This window comes from Lottia gigantea (assembly GCF_000327385.1).
Source record: "Lottia gigantea unplaced genomic scaffold LOTGIsca_37, whole genome shotgun sequence".
In the NCBI taxonomy this organism is placed as follows: Eukaryota; Metazoa; Mollusca; class Gastropoda; family Lottiidae; genus Lottia; species Lottia gigantea.
In genome coordinates, this window is record NW_008709259.1 from 1,941,979 (window position 1) to 1,957,753 (window position 15,775).

Consider the following 15,775-nt stretch of genomic DNA (forward strand, 5'->3'; position numbering starts at 1 on the left):
AAGTTACAGGAGCTGAAAGTTTGCCCTTTTTTGATAAAAATTGCTCAGTTTTTCGCCTCTAGTTTTTCATCAAAAAGCTGGAAACAAGTTTGAAACAAATTTCGAACCTCCCCCGGACCCCCCAAATCCATTTCAGCCAAAAAAAAGAAAAAAAATTTGTGGTCGAAATTTGAAAATTTTCCTGATCAAAATGACTAAAAAATGGCCGATTTTGGCCAGTTTTGGGGGTTAAATTAGCTCTTACTAAGCCGCTACTGTAGGCAGACCGTAGTTGCGACGAAGCTGTGCTTTGCAGGGTGGATAGCCAGGATCTGGTTCTACACGGCACCATAATTTCGGATGCCCTATCTCAACTGGTTCCAAAGTTACAGGAGCTGAAAGTTTGCCCTTTTTTGATAAAAATTGCTCAGTTTTTCGCCTCTAGTTTTTCACCAAAAAGCCGGAAACAAGTTTGAAACAAATTTCGAACCTCCCCCGGACCCCCCAAATCCATTTCAGCCAAAAAAAAGAAAAAAAATTTGTGGTCGAAATTTGAAAATTTTCCTGATCAAAATGACTAAAAAATGGCCGATTTTGGCCAGTTTTTGGGGTTAAATTAGCTCTTACTAAAACCGCTTCTGCAGGCAGACCGTAGTTGCGACGAAGCTGTGCTTTGCAGGGTGGATAGCCAGGATCTGGTTCTACACGGCACCATAATTTCGGATGCCCTATCTCAACTGGTTCCAAAGTTACAGGAGCTGAAAGTTTGCCCTTTTTTGATAAAAATTGCTCAGTTTTTCGCCTCTAGTTTTTCACCAAAAAGCCGGAAACAAGTTTGAAACAAATTTCGAACCTCCCCCGGACCCCCCAAATCCATTTCAGCCAAAAAAAAGAAAAAAAATTTGTGGTCGAAATTTGAAAATTTTCCTGATCAAAATGACTAAAAAATGGCCGATTTTGGCCAGTTTTTGGGGTTAAATTAGCTCTTACTAAACTGTAGGCAGACCGTAGTTGCGACGAAGCTGTGCTTTGCAGGGTGGATAGCCAGGATCTGGTTCTACACGGCACCATGATTTCGGATGCCCTATCTCAACTGGTTCCAAAATTATAGGAGCTGAAAGTTTGCCCTTTTTTGATAAAAATTGCTCAGTTTTTCGCCTCTAGTTTTTCACCAAAAAGCCGGAAACAAGTTTGAAACAAATTTCGAACCTCCCACGGACCCCCCAAATCCATTTCAGCCAAAAAAAGAAAAAAAAATTTGTGGTGGAAATTTGTAGGCAGACCGTAGTTGCGACGAAGCTGTGCTTTGCAGGGTGGATAGCCAGGATCTGGTTCTACACGGCACCATAATTTCGGATGCCCTATCTCAACTGGTTCCAAAGTTACAGGAGCTGTAACCCGACCCCCCAAATCCATTTCATTTACAATGATGCCGTCTATGAATTGATATTTTTGATTATGACGACCTTTGGCGCAATTTTAGTTTCGATTTTTTTGTCTTTTCTGACCCAATTCGTACAATTCGGACAGTTCGGGAATTCGGAATTTTACACCCACCGGACCCGGATGTACAAATAAATGTTAGCTCAAACAAAAACAACGATGTAGAGAATATTGATGACTACGAACAAAATTTCATTCATCTTATCCTTGAATGAATGAATGACATTTTCAAGGTCAAATATTAATATTAATACTCATGAAGTATTTATTTCACCCAAATGAAACACTCGTTTTCTATCAATAACTAAATCAAAAGTGCATTATCAAACATACAAACCCCTTAATCTTTCATAAAATTTTCATTACAATTCAATGTATTGTAGGTGTACTAATGTATACGAAAGGGAAAGGTTTGTGCATGTACAATAATGCACTCTTGCCTTTGTTATTTGACACGCTTTCGGAATGATAATTGACTGGCGTATCCGCCAATTTCGTACTACAATGTAAAACCAACTATAACAGGTTGAGACAAGGAAATCGATAACTCTTTTAATTGAGCATGATTTTACGTAGAGTTTCTGATTTACTGTCAAGAAGACATTTCAGTGTGACGAAGACCATAAAATGTAGATAAGTCTGGCTTTCTCCAGTAAAATATTCATGGAATTTGCTTATCAAATGATTATTTCTCACTTTCCTTCCGATTTATGACATAAACAACATTTGAATCAAAGTGGAGATTATCATTTAGATCGAAAATAAAATAGCACTGCGCGATATTCCCTTGAAAAAAATAAAGAAACAACTATATTTTACAAAAACTTAAATTCACAAGGGATCCTTTTATCTGTTAGACCTGGGTTAAATCTCGGCTTGGATCTTACCAGGATTATTCGTACCCATGTACAGCTGGGTCGACTGGAATTATGAGTGAAGATGACTTGCTCAAAGTCATCGGGATTTCACACGCCGAGGTCATCCAGGACTGTTGAATGTTGAAATAAACGCTTAGATTTATTACCGAAATAACCGTTACTTATTATTCAGAAATTTTAGAATGCATCATTTCAAGGTCAAATTTTCAAAATTAAAAACCCCCTTGAAAAATTTATCAACGATTCTGCGGAAGTCCAGATGAAATCTTGTTATATCGTAAAAAACCGTAGCCCGTTTCAATTAATATTCCCCAATTGACAAATGAAATGAAATTTTGTGATATCGTTAAAACCTTAACATGTTTCCTTTGATATTCCCGAAATGAAACGAAACGAAAGAGTTATGCTTTTCTACCCAATTGATAACAACCAGTACATTATGAGAAAAAAAGTATTAAAGTATAAGTGTAAGAAAAATTTCTCGGTCTCATTAGTCTGAAATCAGCTATTACAGCAGGATGTAAGACTCCCTTTCAAAGTAACTATTACCTGAAGAAAACATCATAATTATACAGTATGAACATCTTATCTTTCAAAATTTCTCATAAAAATCTATAAATATCGATTTTTTCAATGTATTCTTATATTAAAATAAAAGAAGGTTGGTGGACGTCATGATAGGATAAATGAGGCTAGTTTTACGTCTAATTATCAGTGGCTCAACTACCGTGGGGACTGGTTGATCCAAGTCCACGGGCTTCATCCCTAAGGGAGCCTTCCACACAAAGAAATTTAAAATTTAAAACAATATACCAAAATAGCCTGTACAATTACAACCAAACTAAGCAACCTGCTATATATAAATGAGTGAAATAGCATTAACTACAAAATGAAAATCTATTAATCTGCCATTAACGCACATTAAATTAAAGGTCTCAGAGCATATGCTGAAAAAGTAATTCCCGGCACAACCTACTTACGCCAAAGGAACCAATTCATCTAGTTGAGCCACAGCCTATTTTAAACAGAAAACTTAACTGGCTGGAATTGCTAAAAGAGACACACTTTGATGGGATCATCAGACACATCTATCGAGTTGGCATGATATATTGGAAATACCTCACTCAAATCAAAATATGTGTGCAATATCGATTCTTTTTTTCCTTTTTTTTTACTTTACGTTTGCATTGTAATCTAACAAGTTTTTCCCCCAGTATTGGCAGCATCAGAACCTAACCATCGAATTGATTTAGATCCAACTACCAACTACGCGACTACCAACAACTTTACTGTCTGTGGTATCAGCTTCTGTGGGAAGCTGACGTTAACTAATCAGCCAAACTTTTATCAAATCAATCTTCTTTTTTTTCACATGTATGATGTGATGGCGATCATCTGGAATAACTCCTCTTTAATTTGTAAATGAAGTTTCGGACAGCATAAGGCAGGACACTGTGATGTGAAATGTGAGATTCCAGTGATACAACAAACAATGTTTTGCATTTTCAATGCTGTGCCACAATGGCGACTTTAAAGAAAAACGTAGACCTTCATGTGTAGACGAAACAACGGTTACATTGCATTGTAGAGCAAAATGTTCCTGTAGGGAATTAAGGTTGTAACATTGAAAACAAAGTTACTAAAGAACAGGCACAGGACGTATACGTTTACAGTTCTAGAAAATGAACAAGATTGAAGAGAAGTATCCCTTTGGGGATCATAGATTAGAATTAAAAAACATAGGCTAAGATGAGATTAATAAAGTCAACGAAGTCAACGCAGGTTTCAGACTTGGTTTCGGGGCTTCAAATGAATAGGTTGAAGAATAGCTTTAAGGAGAATCATTTCCACCAATGTTAACCCTGGTATCTGAATTTAATATTAGGTTATTATCGTATGAACAAAGTATATCAATGCTCACTTCACAGAGAAACTTGAAAAATAGCGTTATTGGGCTCGTTTGATAAAACACTAGTTATATAAGTCTGAAATGTTATTCCAATGCCTCCTTGAGCGCTACCCAAAGCTAGTGTAGCGTATAAGAGTATAATAGTGCATTCAACTACCCTTATTTGAACTAGACACGTGACTAGACGAAGTCAAAATGGTGGAACTTTATCTGGTTTTATCACAAAGCGACCTGACAACATTTCCGACAATTTCCCTTTTCCACTCTTGCATATCGTCTGCTAGATAATGGATTTCTGTGTCCTATGATACTTCTCGCGCTTCTAATAAGCCTGGTCGTCTGCTTGTCGACACGAGACGAGGTTCTAACGACAAGATGGAGGCAAGATTGGAATTACTATGGAAATATAGAAATATAAACGATGATAGAAGGTTAATAAGAAGTAATTAACACTGGAGTTCATATTATCAATGTTATGTTTGTTTGTAGCAATCGATTTCTACTGATATTACACACCATATTGTATTCCCTGCTTTTTAATTGCTGCTGTCATATAACTTGTTCATAAACAACCGTCGGAAGGAAGGTAAGGTCATTTTTCTTAACATGACACTGTAATGTCATTTAATCTGTCTTTGAAACGCTACGTTTATCTTTTGCGGAAGTCTTGATTTCTTGCGATTACGGATAATGTGTCAAAATACCACCAAGGTAAAATCTAGGATATGACAAGATGAAAATCAGGATTCACGGTATGGTACCAATGTACCACTGTCTGCTAGGCGATTAGGGGCTATGGGTTCCATCCTTTCCCACGGTTTGAATTCTTATGTTACGCCCAGTGCTTCCAAATGTCGACCTGGTGTCGGCTTTTTCCCCCTTATACCAATGTTGAAACTTTGTACTTGTCAATGTTCGCGATTCAGTCTTTTTAAATTTCTTCAACACAACATAATCAGATTTTGCTACAGGAATGGATAGGGTAAACTGCTGTTAAGATTCATCTTGATTCATCGAGTATGACACAATGATGTTAAGAGCTGTATTTTAACAAGATCGTTGCGTGGTCAAAATTGAACAGTGACGGAGGTAGCACAATCTTATAAAAACTAAATTACGATTTTGTTTCATTTTTTCTGTCATTTTTCGTGTGCATTGTGGGAAAACAAAACCAGTAGACCAATATCACAACTTCAATTTTCGACGATTCGTCCTTGTTATCAAGAAACGGAACCCACAGGACACACTTTGATGGTTAAGAATAACGCCATTTGATTGGGGCAGTAGAAAAATGGTTAGATTACAATGAAGGCGAAAAATATCAGGAAAACCGAAACGAAATTGTGATCTAATTTTAATTTAATTGGAAGAAGCTCAATGAGGTTATTGGTCCTAAAAAGAAGTTCATTGTCCTTGTGAATCAAGGGTATCAATTCGATTAACTCGACCCATTTTATTAATCAAGATGGTTGATACATAGGCATGGTAAAAATCTATATTGACCCAAGTGTATCCATCATATCACTGACATAATGATTATGTTGACTGTTTATTCACTTATTATTTAGTATGTCAAATATAAAAGGGGAAATAAAATTAAAAGTTCCTAAAAAGGGATAGAAATGCCCATTCTTTATTGTTCTTGATTACTGAAAATCTTATAGCATTCGGCAATCCTCGACAGATTCCGTAAAGCTAAATTTGTCTCGGTTCAAACAGCTTCCGTGAAAGTTACGCAAACCAAAAACTATGTAAGATCTAAAATGATAATAAAATGCATAATTAGATATCATATTAAGCATTAAATACATTATGTAAGAGTCAGAATTAGCTCCCAACGTCTATGACTTTAAGGACTATATTAAAGTCGCAATATTACTATCACTTAACAAATCACTGCTATATACTGGAAGTACAGAGCCTCGCCGGAGAAGACACAACGGAATTCACTATTCGTTACCGAGTCAGATTCAGCTTTACGGATACTGCCGAAGATTTCCGAATGGTCTCGGTAATGAATGGTAGATTTCGTTGTGTCTTTTAGGGCGAGACATTTCACATTTATTTGTCAAGTGATAGTAATATTGCAACCTAGATATATTATAGTCCCTAGCTCTAGGGATAAGGCGACAATTCAGAAGATTCATGAACTACCAGCCACTGATGTTTAAACCAGAATCAGTGTTCGCATAATAATCTGGACATAGTTCCGGTAAACAATGGCTGCCATTCATTACCGTGAAGAAGCACAAAGGAGCGCCAGCAGAATAATCACGGTAGACCGTTTGCGTTTAGTTGTGACAAAAGTACGTTTGTTACAAAAGACCATCATGGTATAAAAAATCAGCTGGGTTAGTTTTTCTGCTGTTCGTGAGCACGTTTGAAATTTGAAATTCTTGAAGTTCCGCCATATATAGGAAACAAATGTATGGAATAGAAAGTGAAATATCTAGTTTGAAGGAATAAATTGAATGAATTATGCAAATTATGAAACATTGGTGTAGTTCCAGTGTCCCGTGGCCTTCGATCATCGGTGATCTTAAATAATACAACCACAAATGGTTGCAAAATTCAAGACCAAAAACCAAAATTCCAAGAACGATTTCGGTCCTCTTCGGTTCAAGGGAACTGCTCGTATGTGTGTTTTGAACGTCCACGTGTACATCCATGTATATTGACATTAAAGGTTCTTTAAATTGCTTTGTGAGGAATTCTTGAGGAATTTGTTTTTGACTTCATAATTATATCCTGTAACTTCATTATCAACAGTCTATTTCTGTTTAACTTTTTTACTTTATATATCCCGAGCTTCGCTAATTTCATTACCGGGCCTACTATTCTCACTAAGTGAACAATGTTTTGAATTTAGGAACAATCATTAAGTTCAGAAAACTTTTCAACATTAGATGACTGATTTAAAATCTCAATTTAACGACAGTGCTTATGCACTCTGTTTTCAAGGTATATTCAATCATATTTGAGTAGTAAATGGTATAGCTAATCCGAGGAAGATCAAGGACCAGAGGTTTAGCTAAGGGCCAGGTGGTAGAAAGGATCTAAAGTGAACCGAAGATGTTTTTTCTTGTCCCTTCTCCCATCAAAAAAGATAATTCTCGTGAACTTTTGGAAAGTTGAACTTAATAGAAATTTAAAGAATTACAGTCAGTTGGAAACCGGGATATTTTTCATCAGCATGTTGCTATTTCAGTCTTCTAAATGTCACACGTCTCCCTGTACGAAAGATATGATTAAGGTTACTTAAAAGTGAAGTTAAGTTGTGATCGAAAAAGGAAACCTTTGAAAGGTTGCCATTAACTTCAATACATGACGAAACGTGCATCCCCCCCAAAAAAAGTATGTCTGCTAGTATGATGCTTCAAATTCTCGCCTCAAGTTTAATGTCGTAAGTTGATTCAAAACGCTCCCAACTTATGGGTAACGCAAAGCATAATTTCGGTCAGAAATTCAGAATTCAAAAGGACCTCATAACAACATCCACTGTGCCAAAGGCTTTACGAAACTCTCAAAAAAATAAAGTTTTATAATCACCACAAATTAAGGAAAAGTAACAAGAAATGAGGCAATGCGTATATATCTAAAACGTAACATCTGTCTCTATCCCAGCCCCTGGTAGCTATTTGGACAGGTCGGAACAGAGGTCTAGGTCGGACTAGTATATACCATATGTGAGGTTTATAATAAGGCCATTAAGAGGTCGTACCGAGTGCCCATGGCTCTACTGAAGATTGCTGTGTGATCTTACTATACAATATTGTCTATATAAACCTTCTAAATATGTCACGAAAAGCAAATATTGATTATAAAACGCTGATAGTGACCAGCTAATCAACTCATGTGATAACAATGTTTGTCATTTACAACATAATATGTTCAGTGAATTGATATACTGTTATTAAAAAAATGTATTCGCAGTATTGCAGTTCATTGTACCGGTGGGTTCACAAAGCTATAAAAACATACATAAGGCGAAAAGCGCTATATTATGATTTGATTACGGAGGGAACACGGGACATCGCTTTATTGACTCACCCGAACGATTTTCACTTTTCATGTTTAGCCCTTCGACCTTTATAACTGACAGGGGAGAACCGGGTTAAAAAAGGGGTTTTTTTGCCGGGATTGGAAACCTGGGCTCGTAACAAAATAGGCGAATTAACGAGCGATAAAATAGCCACTATTAAATTGTTGTGTTACAGAGAAGTAGGAACACCAAGTATCAAGACAGCCTAGTTACATAAATACTTGTTGATTCGCCGTTGATTCGGGGGTTGATTTGGGTCTTGAATATACGTAATAAGTCTTCAAAAGTACTAAAAAAATTGCACAATACCTCCAGAAATACTTCAAACTAGGTTTTAACTTTCAAAAGCGGATTATTTTGGATTTGAAGACTCAAATTTTGAAGATGAACTATGGACACTTTAGCTTAGCTAAAACATGTTCATTTCTGAGGCTAAAGTATGATTGGTCAAAAGGAGTGCGAATATGTTCCATTAATGCATTATTTTCAAAAAATCATTAATTTATGTATCGATATATCAATCTATCTTTTTCAGACTGAAATAAACGATAATGGCTTCAAGCGTCCCAAGACAAGTTTCATACGACAACGAAATAGAGGTTATAACTGAACCGGAAGCTAATGAAGGTCATTTAACTGTGGCAGTAGAAGACGAACGTTCAAGTAGCTCGGTAAAATCTACTAGTCCTGAACAGAATATAGCATCACAGCCTCTCACTGGCGGGAAAAAAGTTGTGCGAACTTATTCCAAATCGCCCCATTACCTGCCTTTAGCTCTTATCGTTTGCGTTATCAACCTACCGTTTGGATGTTTAGCCGCCATGTTTTCGATACTCTCCATGAAACATGGACGTAAAGAATCGTCGAGGTCAGCCACGTACGCCAAATTGTCTTTATGGTTAAGTTTAGTGGGTATAGCTTGTTCTATAGTCGTTGGAATATTTATTACAGTGTATTATCTGGTAATAGTGCCAAATATTATCTCGTTAGAGGAAGAGCTTCAGACTTGAAAGAGACTTCAATGGCTTATTTTGAGTCTTTTCGACTTCGTGAAAGCATCGATTTCAAAATGGACGAAATGCGTATCATTCAATATTGTTCGTAAACACAGATCTCAAATGTTGATGTTTTCAATAATGCTGTTAAAAGTGGTGGTGTAATATTCAGTGTATATACCTTAGTGATAATTTTCTTTTGCATAATCGAAGACACAAGCCCTTTGTACGTTACATAAATTATCTGTTCCTCAAATTATTCAGTGCAATTGTTGTTTACATTCGGATGACTACAAGGACTAATTTTATCTTCAATAGATAAGAACTTCAATTGAAGAACCGTTCTCAAACCACTTGATTTGACTGTTATGTTAATGGTTACATTCTATCTCCGCGTCCGGACATAGAACGAAATATTTTACAACGGCGTGATATAAAAGGGAATATTGTTATATATTATATTTTTGCAAAAAAAATGGTTGTGATGTACAAACTAAGACATACATTATGACAATTTGCGAAACTGATTGTATTAATGTACAATACATTTTTCTGTATTTTTGTATTCTTGTGAGATGAATTTGTGCCGTATTTCCGTGTATTTATTTTGTTAACAAAAAAAGTATTCCAGTGAGCACAACGTTTTGACGCGTTTCTATTGAACAAGTCTAAATCTTTCATATAGAAAATATTACCAAATGAATTGGCATTCCTAATTTAGGCGACACCTTAATCGTTTATCTGGACTGACGGGTTCAAAAGTTAAGGGTAGTTGTACATTAACCCATGGATTTGACCTCTCACGGTCATCAGAGGTCAATTCTGGCGTCCCTCCGCATCGCATCTAAAGATAAATTTTATGGCGGAAGTTAACTGCTAGAATTTGCACGCTTTTCTCAAAAAGTGCACAATTTTCTTGCAAAGCCGATGTATATCAATATGCTAAAAGTTAAAGGAATTAATATGATTAACATAACACGAGTCATCATACACGTGGATCCTGGGTATATTATAATAAATAACAGTCAACAGTATATTAACACATAAATACATTAAATGTAGGACATAAATACAGATAACAAGTACAGGGTAGATGAAAAGAGATCGAGACGCTTCACGATTTGAAGCATCTTATTGATCCGTCACACATGATCAAAAGCAGATATCGACAAATTGACTTGTAACTGTGAATAATTGGATAGTTGCAGATTCATACCCCTCGACCAAAAACCAAATTATGCTTAAGTGGAATATGGGTAACACTCAAGCATATCAAAGATCCGCCACTGCCAACTAAATCAAATCATTTGTAACTGCGACCAATTGAATAGTAGTAGAATTTGACATTCGACGACCAGATGCAAATTATGTAGTAAGTTCAACATGAGCAACTTTCAACTTTCATTCAATTCCAAATTCCAAAAATTGTCTGATAATTCCGAATGAATAGATGAAAGGAATTTTTATGGCTTATAAGGGCTCACTACTGTGCCGTTGAAAAGAAATAGTTCACCTCTATTAAGTTTAAGATAGGCCGCAAAAGCACTCAGTCCACTTGGGCTGATTACCAACACATCGGCATTTAACATCATAAGTTGATCTACAATAGTCATTTGAAATGCCCAACAAGCTAGTTTGGTACCCCTGGCAGTATTATCAGGATTCAAAAAGGGGGCATAACTTCCGATATATCTTTTTCCCAATTTAGCAATGGCAGCTTTCCGAACGTCTGCGTGATCCGTTGCCACGTATATTCTTGAATATTTATATTTGTCTAAAAAATTCATAACAATATCCGTTGAGTTCAAACTTAAGGCCACTCTTTCATATGGCAAATACTTGCTTCGTCCGATACGAACGTGCGCAGTCACAAGATTTGCTCGATACCCGTCAATAAACATGGGTTTTGTAGCATTTAAAAGCTGATTTGTTATTCTGTCAGTTGGTATCATGAGACGAGACCACACTGCTTTGAATATCTTCACTTTATCACGCCAACTACCAAAGCCCTTTAAATAATCCGGCATGGCATTTCGATTATGATTCAGATAATACGTAAACATTGGACTGTTGGTTTTTACGTAAAGAACATCTATGTGTTGATGTGGCTTAAAATCTTTGTCTATTAAAACATCCACTCGATTCACTACATCTAAGACTTTGGAAGTTTTATTTCTAATTTCATTTTCGTCTAGAATCCAATTGATTTTATTTGGTTGATAAAATTGAGTTAAGTCGCAAGCTGACGTCATAACAACTTTGAACGTTCTATTTAAAATACACGCCCATACATAGGCTGTCACAATACCTCTTTGACGATCTCCCCATCCGCCACAGCGTCTATTTTTATCACATAGGTAAACTAAATACTTCAGATTCGTTGTATTTTGATTTTGCTTTGAGATTGTCTTTGGTTTTATCGTGCTCGAATATTTTGGTACTAACTTTACTTTTTTCTTTACTGGAGGTATCGGTGAGGTGGGTAAGCGCTTTGCCTTAAATTGCTTGGTTGCACTAGCGTGATATACCTCTTTTGGAGTAGGTAGCAGATGTTCTTTGTTTACCGATATGGATACATAATACTTGAATGATGGCCTGGATAACAAGACGATTGCGAGGATTGTAAGAACCCCTACAATTTTTAGAGTATTTCCTTTTGAGACCATTGTGTACCTGAAAAACAGAAAAAAATGTTACGTTTCCTGCTAGTTGGATTAAAGGCGTAATATATTGAAGTCCGCCAGATTTTAAACTAAATGGGGATTATTAAAGGGATTGAAAAGAGGTTTTTCTTAATTACTAGTATCGGGGACACTGATAGCATCAATTTGCACCATTCCAATTTTCGATCAGACGTCTGTGGTTCCTTTCATTCCTCTAGAACAAAGTGTTAAATGACGTCACTAATTGCAAAAATAATATGCTTTATCACTTAATGACCCTTCGCGATTAGTGACGCCATCAACAACTTAGTTTTAGAGGAATTGCAGGAACCAAAACAGCTAAAATGTTACTTTGTAAGAAGCATGATAATCAGAAATAGAAATAAAATAAATGGGGTTTCACCTCCTACTGTTCTGCAGCTGAATAGATTAATGAAAGCGGGCAACTCCATGCAGTATACAGTGAGGGAAGTTTCTCCAGGGGAGTGGTAATCCGAAGGTGTATTTTTAAAAGGTTCGACCCATGTCCATTCATTGAAAATAGTTCAACATTACTTACGTTATATATTTACTTAAGGAGTTTCCTTCACGAAACTGAATTGAATGTGGTTGTCTTTCTGATCACACCAATGTCAATAATCCATCTACAGAAAGCATTAGAAAGATAATATATCATACCAGATAATTTTATGCTTTAAGTGGGTTTCGATTTCCATACAAATGCTCAGCCTTATTGTACACGATTTCAAATTCCATTAACATCCAATTAAAAAATGTAGCCAATATTGCTTCCATAAACTACAATCCTATAAATCAGTGCTTCTCAACATGAAAGGAACATTCAGCCCAAGTGTCATATTGAACTATCTCGATTTGTGGAGTATGATTGTATATCCATTCATGGTTAATCGTTGAATACAATTTTTCGAGTGAAATACGTTTCACAATGACCGCTTTATTTTGGGAAAGAACAGATTTGAGGGGACTGATCTCACTGAGGTTGAGAAGCACTGATGTGTATCACACTCCCTGAGATTTCAATCATACACATAACCATGCTAAGTTTGGTCAAAATCTAGTCTTAACTGAAGCTTATTACGTGCGTAGGTCAATTTTGACCTATCTATTTTCTAAATCATGAAAAAATCACGAAAAAAGGACACATCCGAGATCTTATTTACATACATAAGCATTATGCTTTTTTCTATATCGCATATATATATTTTGTACTTCGTACCACTAAATCCACAATAAGAAATATTGTTTATAAAAATAAAATACATAAGCATACAAATTCCGTTAAAATCCAATCAAAATTGTAGTCTTTTTGGGTTAACAAGGGCAATAACTCAAGAAACAGTTAATCGGCAAAATACAAGTAAAGATTGATCAGACATCTCATTAGTATGCATAAAAGTACGATCAAAATTCTATGACAATGGTGATCAGACGGACAATCGGACTGTAGAAACATCAATAAACTTTCACACTATAATGTGGTCGTATAAATACAATCTTATTGTGATTCTCATAAATCGACAATTCATGCTTGAAGTTGGTTTTGTCGATCTGTATATAGGCTTTGTATACATGTATTTCGTTTTCCACACAAAGGCATTGATTGATATTACAATTGACCGTGTGAGTTGAATAAATTGATTGAATTGACAAGTATGAGCCATTGAATAAATCTGTATAACTATCGTCAAAGTAATCGAAAATCTTTTAAAGCCCGATTTTATACGAATGTCAGTCTTAATTGGTAAGGATAGCTCATTGAAAAAACGACTTTCGCTTCGAAACACCCCAGAAACATGATCAACGCTGTGGATTGAAGGTTATGTAGGACATAGGTATTCATTTATTTTCAGACTGGGCTATATCTAAATAAATATATTATGAGAATATCTTGTAATCCAATCGGCCTTGAAAGATCACTTATTATATTTATATGATATCTTACCAAAATTCAATCGACTTATCGTAAGAGGCAAGTAGAAGTAGCCTACATTATATGTGTCATATAATATTAACATAAGTATGCAAATTTTGTCCAAGATAGTCTGAAACATCTGTCTTTATTCCATCCTCTGATGAGTATTTTGGTAGTTATCGGAGTCAGAAAAACTAAGCTCTGTTTTGTGGGAATTTTCTGAACCTCCGAAAATGTGTTTTTAACGTAATACCAACTCATCTTTACGATTAGTATGGAGCATCGTCGTAACTTTCGTTCTGTTAGTAGTGACTCTGTGACACGCAGTTTTAAATGGCCGACCAGAGATCAGTTTTGTTTTTTAAAAACAGGATACGTGACTTAAATGATGTAGGAGGATAATGATTATATGACCGAACTACAAAAATACCCATCTCTCCAAATATATCTGGGCTTGGCGGATTGGATTTAAATAAATAATTATTTCGGAGGTGCGGAAAATTCACACAGAACAGGATGCTCGAGGAGACGATTTTTTTTTATATCAGCGCGTAGATTATTCAAGTTTGTACCAACAGCGTAAAATGGGTACTCAGTATTATAAATTGTAGAATATGCCCATTTTTTTACTAAAATGCTCCCACAAGTTGAAAAATTCTTTGATAATGTGCTGAACTTCGATCAACTATTACAGTTTAGTCTCAGAAAAGGGAATGTTTAAGTTAAGCTAATCAAATATACGAAACTGAGCATGGTTCTGAGATGGAGATATTCCCATGTAAGAGCTATACGTAGTTTCGTATGATGCTAATCAGTAATTCTTTTTCGTACTTCTGAAGACTATTTACATATATTCAAGACCCAAATCAACCAAAAATGGCGAATCTGTTCCTTTTGGACTATCGTATTACTACTCGATTGAAATACATTAATAAATAATAATGATAATATTGAATTTCATGACGGCGATTACTTACTAGATGCAGATAATCCCATAAACTGAATGTTACTCCTAACATAGCTAATATAAACGTTTAACATGTCTACATTTCCGCTGTGTTTATATCCAATAGCTCACCTGTCATTTACACGACACTCCTAACGTAGAGCTCTGTTTCACCAAGCCAACACGGTGTCTTTACTGGCAAATCAAGGTATAGATTCATTGTGCTCGGTCGTCAAGGACACATATCTCTCTCATCTATTTAGTTTGAAGTCGACTGCAATTATGATTATGGCCCACAATATGGGCACATATTTGTATGTAATAGGACCTTCTTGCAAATAGGCAGGGTAAATCTAAAGAATTTTTTCACGACTTAGCTGCGTTAGCGATTATTTGCACCGAAATTTAATGATTAGTCCTCGGACTATTGACAATTACTACAAGAAATCATTTCAAATACCCTAGATCATAAATATAATTTTGTAATTTTGATGAATAATTTGACCTTGAATTGAATGGCCGATTGAATACAAACCATAGAAAACTAAGCAATATGTGAAAGAAAAACCATTGTAAAGATTCGAACAACGATATTTCAGTCCATTAGTTTTAAATGATAATCAACAGCACTTAAGTTCAGTCTGTAACAATTTATCGGACGAACGCGGATGAACAGAAATATCTTTGCTCACTACAGCTTTCTTACTTTCGTCGGAAACTCTTGTTAACCGCGTCAAACCGGCCTGCGACCATTTGCGATCAGTGACTGGAAATGTACTAGGTCGCGGTCAAACGTGAGAAAATCCAGAAAGGTCTCCAAAAATTGCTTGAAAACAGTCGACCTCATACGGTGAGTTATGCGATCCTATTGCTTTCAAACATTTTTGCAGCGTCTTTGCCACACGTATACTGCCCTTTTATACCGCTCAAAGAGATGTTACAAGCTTGTCTGAAGGTCATGTCGATCCATTGGTGCTTTGTTTTATT

The 15,775-nt window shown here is 35.9% G+C and overlaps 2 protein-coding genes across 2 annotated transcripts; one reads left to right on the plus strand and one right to left on the minus strand.

The window, feature by feature from the left end:
* Positions 1–8,802: 8,802 nt before the first annotated feature.
* LOTGIDRAFT_163052 (hypothetical protein) lies at positions 8,803–9,261 on the plus strand (the record flags this gene model as incomplete). Its single annotated transcript, XM_009059103.1, has 1 exon — positions 8,803–9,261. The coding sequence occupies one exon, from the start codon at positions 8,803–8,805 to the stop codon at positions 9,259–9,261; it is 459 nt and encodes a 152-aa protein (XP_009057351.1).
* A 971-nt stretch (positions 9,262–10,232) lies between these two features.
* LOTGIDRAFT_233308 (hypothetical protein) lies at positions 10,233–15,541 on the minus strand (the record flags this gene model as incomplete). The annotated part of the gene is made up of 2 exons (XM_009059104.1): positions 10,233–11,919; positions 15,495–15,541. The coding sequence occupies 2 exons, from the start codon at positions 15,539–15,541 to the stop codon at positions 10,710–10,712; spliced, it is 1,257 nt and encodes a 418-aa protein (XP_009057352.1). The 3' UTR covers positions 10,233–10,709.
* Between the last annotated feature and the right edge of the window lie 234 nt (positions 15,542–15,775).